Here is a 7864-nt window from a genome sequence, read left to right as displayed (position 1 = left end):
TTTCCCTTGCAGAGTCAGCTTGATTTACTTATCCTATCCATGGCATCAAATCTCAAACACAGTCCTCCTGAGGCAGAGTTTTGACACGTCCCAATAGAACAAAAGCAACAACTTGGCAAGTTGCACCTTTATGAGCCTTCCTGCTCAATCACAAGGTTTCTTCAAGTTCAGAGCACAACAGTGGCAGTTTCCTGATAACTACCTCGGATGAACTGGTACGCGGAGAATTCTACTGGTGGCAATAAACACCATACAAGGAAGAGCCTAGTTTCTTGTTCAAAATGACTTGGCTTATTAACTGTAACTACCCCAGCCCAGGCACATTCTGGAGGTCAAATACAGAATAGCAGACAAATCTTTAGGTGCTAGTAAAGTTAGAAGACTGCAGCCACCCGTTAGTTTTTTTCCCCACAAATATCCATTCTGTCTCATTGGAACCATCTACATTAAAAAAAAAAAAAAAAAAAAGGCAGGTAACAGAAACGCACGTAGACAGAGACTGTTAAAGATACAGACACAAAACACAAAGAGTTGGATGTTCCTTATGCTTTCTACCACCATCAGTATATTGATGGTGTAGAAAAAGATCACATGAACGAATAACTACATCCTGACAGATGGGTGCTTATTAGGGCTGTGTGAAACTTGTGCAGCTGTTGCATTTTGGAGGTGTTTCGGCCCATTTTTGCACCCGAAACACCAAATCCTTATCAAAATGGAAGGCTCTGAAACATCTCCGAAACTAAACAAAATAATCCAAAACGTTTCAGAAAATTTCAGCATATTTTGGAGTTTCAGAGCCAGGCTTGCACAGAAACGGAAACTAAGAAAAGGGAAGAGGAAAGGGCCGGGGAAGGACTGCTCTGATTGACATCTGTAGCTGGCCAGCGTCTGTGATCTGTCCCTGAGGGCCCTTCCAATCCCAGTGCTCTAGGGGAGGGATAGAAGCCTGCTGTCATCCTGTGCACATATCTGGGGGGGGCTGCGCCCCCTGGGAGGAGTCTGGCACAGCCCTGCAGCCCTCCTGGGGGAGCAAGCCCCTGGATCTGCGTGCTGGGGCCAGGGCCAGCACCAGCACCGGGTTCTTTCTGGCACTTGGCATGGGCTGCGCAGAGCAGACTCGGGTGCTGGCGCTGGCTCCAGCCAGCAGCATGCTGTCATCCCACATGCAGATCCAGGGGTCCGTGCCCCCAAGAAGAGTCCGGCACAGCCCTGCAACCCCCTTGAAATGCCGAATCCCAAACCAAAACAAAACATAGCCGTTTCGCACAGCCGTAGTCATTTTGATGCATGGGCCTTTTTACAATAAAGATTTGCAAGTCATAAGCATGTTGAGAGGAGTGCCCAGCAAACTGGGTCCAAAATATGCACTTTTAGTGCAACAGATTCTAGGTTATGCCTTCAAGATGTGAGGCATTTGTTTGAACAAACCATGCACAAAGAAGTAAGCATATAATTGTATCCTTGATATAACATCTCCTTTGATAGCTTTTAGAGAAGACTACCATTTGAGTGACCATATTAGGCAAGAATCTGTTGGAAATATTGTCATAACTGTGCTAGTCGGGGACCATTCCCAGGGTGAATTCACTTTTCCCAGTTGTTCCAACTGAGCCACTTTACACAGGAGAGTTTACCTAAAGATCCAGCTGTATGATTTTGCAGGTTTGTATTTTATTGTATTTGAGAGAACAGACTCCTTCCAATTCTCCAAGGGACTCTTCATAACAAAGAAACCACTGTGCCATTAAGGCAGTCAGTCATGGAACACGCATGAAGAATCTCCTAAATGGACCTTTCTTGCAGAGGGCACATGAGTGATGGCTCTTTGTGGTGGATCCCAGGCTGATATGTAAAAGTTTTCAGAGCATGCTATGTGTTAAATCAGCCTTCAAGCCAAAAAGCAAGCCGGGATATATCAAAAACAAAGGGAATGAAGTAGGGCTGAATGCAGGGAGCCGACAAAGCTAGTCTGGTAGCAGAGAAGGGTGGACCTTCAAATCCCCCAAACAAATCATCACATGCTTACATAAATAGGAATACATTTTCCTTTGAGCAAGTATTTTATTAATAGGAGGTGGAAATGGCAATGTTGCATACAAAGCAGTATCAGTTCAACTGTGGGACTGAATTTATTGTCTTTATTGGAAAATTCCCCGTCTCTCAGTGTATCAAGACATTGAACCAATGGCCATGTGTCTCCTGTGTCCTGCAGTTTCTTTGTTCCTGGCCTTATTCTTTTCTTGTCTATGAGATCCACATTTCATGAGTTAGTGCCATTCAATGCCAAGATCAATCAAGGCCTAAAAACTTGACAACTCTGACTGAGCATTCACAGAAGGTGGCTGGGCACCAAATGTGACCATAACAATGGAAGAAAACCTGAGATGGAGAAAATTCTCTTCTTTGTGGTGGAATTTACCTTCCCTGAAAGCAGGTCTTTTAGCACGAGTTGTGATCTGGACTACTTTGGATTTAACAAAGAGACGGTGGATTTGGCAAAGAAAATCCTGAATGTGTTCTTGTGCCTCCGCTGCTGTCAACTTGGGCTGAAGGCATGGACTGGCCAGTCTTTGGACCACTTGCTGTTTTGAGGGAAGTGGTGGTAGAGAAGGTGTAGATGCTTTATTTGAGCAGTGTTGGTGGTAAAATGGCCCGACAGGAAAAATGGGGGAATACACTTTTGAAGAAGTTTGCCACCCTCGTTACCTGTTGGGAGAAGCGTGATGAAGCTGCAGGCCCAGTAAATGAACTGTGGTTGAAGTAGGGTGCGCTTAGATAAGGAACCTGGGGGTTACATTGTACTGACACCCCAGAGACACTATATGTGCATGTGGGAGAGGACAGCATCTCTTTCTGCCTAACAGCCAAGAAAATGGCAACATTTTTGTATTTCTGGTATAGGTTAAACATAACGTACAACTTGTACCTTATGTCAATCACCTTCATTCCCTGTTGTGTGAAGCAAAGAAGATCATAGAGACAGGCAAATGTGTTGGGACTAGCCACATGCTAGGAACACTATTGGAATCTAACATTTCCTTTGAACCATCTACAGACGTAAACCCAGATTCTCCTCTCACTAATCCGCATTTCACATTGACTGCATAGAGTCATTCCTGCTTTACACCAGAAGGTATGAAAAATAATCCAGCCCATCTACCAGAAAGCATACCCTTTGATAGGGTAGGTTGTAAGTTGGTGGGTGCAGTTGCATGGTTGAATGTGTGCATGCCTGTGTGTGTCTGTGTATGTGCTCTCTCAATGAACCCCGTGTAGCTTGCTTCTCAAGGTGTCAACACCTTGGCTGTCTACTTGGGTGGTGCATGGGGAGAAGGTTTCTGCCACCAGTCTCTCCACTAGGGTGAGAACCAGGGACTGGGGTGGCCTTCCTCCAGCCATGGCTCTCTGGTGTTCTCCAAGTTTTTTCCTTACTACCCTACGGAGGTCTTGCCATTTGTGTTTCTGATCCCCCAAGTCCCGGCAGCAGTACCCCAATATACTAACAGCTTGTAGGATGTTATTCCACGCTCTGTGCTTTTTAGCTGGGGTCCCCCTCAAATCTCCAAATAGGAATGGGTAATGCTTGGTGACTTTTTGCACCAGCACTTTGGTCTCCTGTTGGCTAAAATTGGGCTTCCCGGTTTTAGTACGGGAGTGCGGCCTGCGATGCAGAGCTCCGGCAGTGGAGGGTGACAATGCAGAGCAGCAGGGTCAGAAGCAGTCAACTGGGCAGCAGTTGCAGACTCGGGGGTGACACTTCTCTTGCATGTCAACATGTTGAGGCTGGTTCCTAGAAAGGCACCAAATCCTGGGTATTTATATGCTCTTGAGGAAGAGGGCATATAAATCCCATAAGGGGATTGCACATAGGCGTTGTGTCATGTTTTGGGGTTGTGTGGGGTGTTTTTAAGTGGGGCTTCCCATCCCCGCGTTGGGATTCTGTAAGTAATGCACTTTCCCTCCCTCCATGGAGACACGGCTTTCCAAGACTGCCGGTGTTTCTAAGTGATACATCTGAGATGCGATTCCATGTAACGCAAGGTGGTGAGAGGTGGGGAAAGATTCGCTGCTGTCCGCATAATTACAGTACCGACATGGCATAATCTCGTTTTCATCAACATAGCTTGTATTGATTACATGATGGAGCAACCTGCTCAGGGTGATCAAAGACATATTACCACCAGCGATAAGAACGCCAGACTAAGACAGGGTATTCATAGGCAATACGGCAGGGATTTGTGGAACATATCTTGCAGTGAGGAAGCGGGTGGAGAAGATGATCAAAAAGCTCTCTTCCTTAGAAGCTGTCTGGGGTCGTCACTGCTATAGCCTGATACACTGTGCCTGATGCAGAGATAATCTGCGTTACTGATACAACTATTTAGTTTTTACTGAATCAGGACCATTGCTCTCATTACCCTCAGATCCATGCTCACCTAACAAGAAGCATAAATGAGAATACTATGACTGGGAGCACCGATTGTGGTTCCTAGGGACAGTGATAAATTTGTGGAAGACACATATATGGCAGATGCCTTCTCAGCAACTTCATGTTTCTTCTCCTTCGTTCATTCAACCTTCCTGAGTCCTACAGCAAGTTTTGCTATGTTTAATAGGTGCTATGGGTATATTAGTTTAGAGCAGACCAACTTGGCAACTATGCTGATTAAGGTGTTCCTTCAAACCTGTGGGTTATTCCTTTCTCCTCAGAGTAAGTTTAATCCTACCTTTTCATTGTTTCTACCAAGCTTGCATAGGCAGACAGCAAGGGGGTGACCTGAGCTCATAATCTGGCCAGAGCAGTACGTTCTGCTGGCCGGTGAGAGACAGATTTCCCATCCAAATTTTTTTGTTGGTCGGTTTAATTTTGTTCTGATTTGTTTTTAACGAGTGTGGACACTGCGAGCTTTCATTGTATGTGTGTAATGGGAGTAAATTAAAAATGGGCATTGCAAAACATTTTCTCACCGTAGAAGGTGAATTTTTATTGAGAGCGTTTCAGCCCCCTTTACCTTCTGATTGTTAAGTCTCCCTCACTTGTGTGCAACATAAATCACAAAAGATGAACAGTGTGAGCTTGGGGAGATACCTTGATTGCCCGAATGACTGAAAAACTACTCTGAAAAAAATAAGGAAGGTTAACAATACTGCTGGGGTCGGGGAGGGGAACCCATAAAATCAGTGAAAGCATGATATTGGTATAGACACAACTATCCTCTTTTGTCCCAGGTCAGTTAATACTGGGGCCACAGTAATGAACTTGTAGGCGCACCCACTGTATGATTAAGTGCAAGACGAAGACTGTGGCGTTTGTGTGCCTCATTTAGGACCTAATGCAACACACACCGACTTTGCCAACTGGCCTGCTTTTCTAAAGAGTTTATGTTGGATCAAAGAGTTTATGTTTAGGCACATGGGTTGGAAAATCCTGGTAATAGTTTTTTAAAGCACTGAATAATTCATTTGATATTTTTCACGCTTTAAAACAAGAGGGAGAGAAAAAATATCCGATCCTTCCTTCTCTTTGCTGTAACAGGAGATGGTGGCAAAGGAGATAAGGGCAAGAGAGCTTTTACGAGGAGTGGATCTCCTGTGTTTTCCTGACATTTTTTTTTCTTCCTCTCCCGAGTCTGAGAGGTGGACGTTGGGGAGCAATACTGGGAATTTCCTCACTCTCTGCATCTTCTAGCACTGCACCAGCATGCACCGTTCGCTGTTCCCAGCTGCTGTGGGCTAGACAGCATGGAGGGGCCAAGTTTTGAACCACTTTGGAGGGCATACCTGCTAACTTATCACACTGCTATGATACTTCAATTTTAACCAAGAAATAAAAGAACGGGAGAAAGGATTTTCCATGTGGCAGAATCAAGCTACATGCTTTCCTACGGTAGTCTTGCATTTCAATTCCAGACCGAAAGAAAGGAGTTATTCCCATTCTAATTAAGACTATTTCTCCTACATTTCTGTCACTTCTGACAGGCAAAAGATTGTTTCTCTCACAAAATCTATTTTTGATACTCACCACAATAGTATACTATCCCAGGCATGTGACCACCACACCATGGGCAGCTTTTAAAACCACAGGGGACCTCTATACAATCCCTGCCATGGTATGAGACAAATAGTCTGTGTGACAACTAAGCTGCCTTAAGCAGCCCCAGCGCTAGAATCATTTGGGTCCTTTACACTCCTAAATAGCCAAGTTATAACCTCAAATCTAAATGGCTAAATGTGATCATAAAGAACATACCTTGAGAGTAATGGCAATACCTACCTATTGTGTCTCCTTGCTCATAGACCATGGAGGCCAGGTCTTTAATGATCTGGTTGACATCCAACATGTCACTCTGAAAAGATGAAAGGTGAAAAAGTTAGTGATCAATGGATGACACCAGCTCAGAAAACAGGTACTCTGATTCTTCCCATTTGGGAAAAAGTATCTCTCTTTTTCTGAATGGAACAGGAAAGGCAAAATATCCCCAAATTAAATCGCCTCTTAAAGAAACACTTCCCTAGATCTGAGTCATTAAAACTCTGCACTTGACACAACCAAATTAACCCTTCGAGAAAGGAGCAAGAACACTTAGTATGTAATACAGCAGCTTTGCAGGACTGTGTGACACAGAGGAACAAAAAGCAAATATCCTTCGATCTCCAAGGACCTGTGCTTGAGCTAGACCATTCGCTTGCCTCAATGCAACAATCTGTGGTGACAGAGTATCACTAAATGAACTGAGATCTGATTGGAAAGTGGTTTGATTTTAAACTCTCTCCCTCTTTACAGTGGTCAGGGCATGGCTAGAGGATGCAATCGATTCACTCACACCTTTTCCAAGCATAAACTAATCTAACCGGCTGCAGCAACAGAAACTTTTTGGAGTTAAAACAGAGCAACTTCAATCCTTGGTATTAAAGCTGCCAGCCGTTAACAACCTAGTAGGTAAGGTCGGTACAATCAAATCCCAGCTTCCTCTAATAAGAGTGATGGATCTGGAAAAGGGATAATGTTGACTTCAAAAGAGAAAAGGCTATAATAGAGCAGCAGAGTACTCAGATAGAGCACTTTATTGCTAGGAATTTAGAATTTTTCCAGAACCTGCCATTCATAAAGATCTGAATGTGCTGCCCCAGCTGTATCATCATGAAACCACTGGTCTGAGTTCAAGTTACGGCTGTTGTGCCTCATGTACCTATCACAAAAGCAGACACGTAAAAGTTAACATCTTACATGATGCAGTCTGCACTCTGCCATGCAGAAACACACAGCTCATTGTCAGACTATCCGCCACAAAATACAGCCAGCTCGCAACGAGCTTAACTCTGATCCGGAAGGGTGCATGGGATGGCCTCTTAGCCATCCCATGCACCAACTCCATGCCTCCATCCAGAGCCAGCTGTCCCCTCCTGTATCGATGCTACAAAATCAAGCTCTCTGAATTAGTGGGTGCTGGAAGGGGAGGGTTCTGGAAGGGGAGTGGGTGCTAGTGGGGTCTTTTGGGGGAGGAGTTAAAGGTATGCCATGTTAGATGACTTAACTTTCTTGATTTTGTGGGTCTGTGTCAAATGCTTACCTGTACTAACCCCGACTCTCAAACCACATAGTGTGTGCATTACCTTCCAGTTGCAGGTGTCAGAACCCATTAATTGGATGCCTATAGCCCAGAGGAGAATTGGTATAGCCCAGAGGAGAAATGACATAGCACAGAGGAAAATTCCGTGGGTTCGATACATATGGCATAGTTTTGCTGTCAATCGTTCTGGTGGCAGTAACTAGGTCATGGAGGAAAATTCCGCTATGCCTGAACCCAGTAACCAAATGCTACAGTAGTGGAAAATTACAGTTTAGAAAAAAGTTCCCGCC

The 7864-nt window shown here is 44.6% G+C and overlaps 1 protein-coding gene across 7 annotated transcripts in view; it reads right to left on the bottom strand.

Annotated features, from left to right (window-relative positions):
* The window catches only part of TSNARE1 (t-SNARE domain containing 1), a 518176-nt gene that overhangs the window by 27629 nt on the left and 482683 nt on the right, over window positions 1-7864 (bottom strand). For all 7 annotated transcript variants that reach the window (XM_025208583.1, XM_025208579.1, XM_025208585.1 and 4 more), the window contains one exon: window positions 6278-6350. In XM_025208583.1, coding sequence (XP_025064368.1) covers window positions 6278-6350 — 73 coding nt within the window. The remainder of the gene's footprint in view (window positions 1-6277; window positions 6351-7864) is intronic.

The sequence above is a fragment of the Alligator sinensis genome, unplaced genomic scaffold, assembly GCF_000455745.1.
Source record: "Alligator sinensis unplaced genomic scaffold, ASM45574v1 scaffold326_1, whole genome shotgun sequence".
NCBI classification, from domain to species: domain Eukaryota; kingdom Metazoa; phylum Chordata; order Crocodylia; family Alligatoridae; genus Alligator; species Alligator sinensis.
Note: the sequence above shows the minus strand (reverse complement) of the source record. Positions and strands in the feature narration are given on the sequence as shown.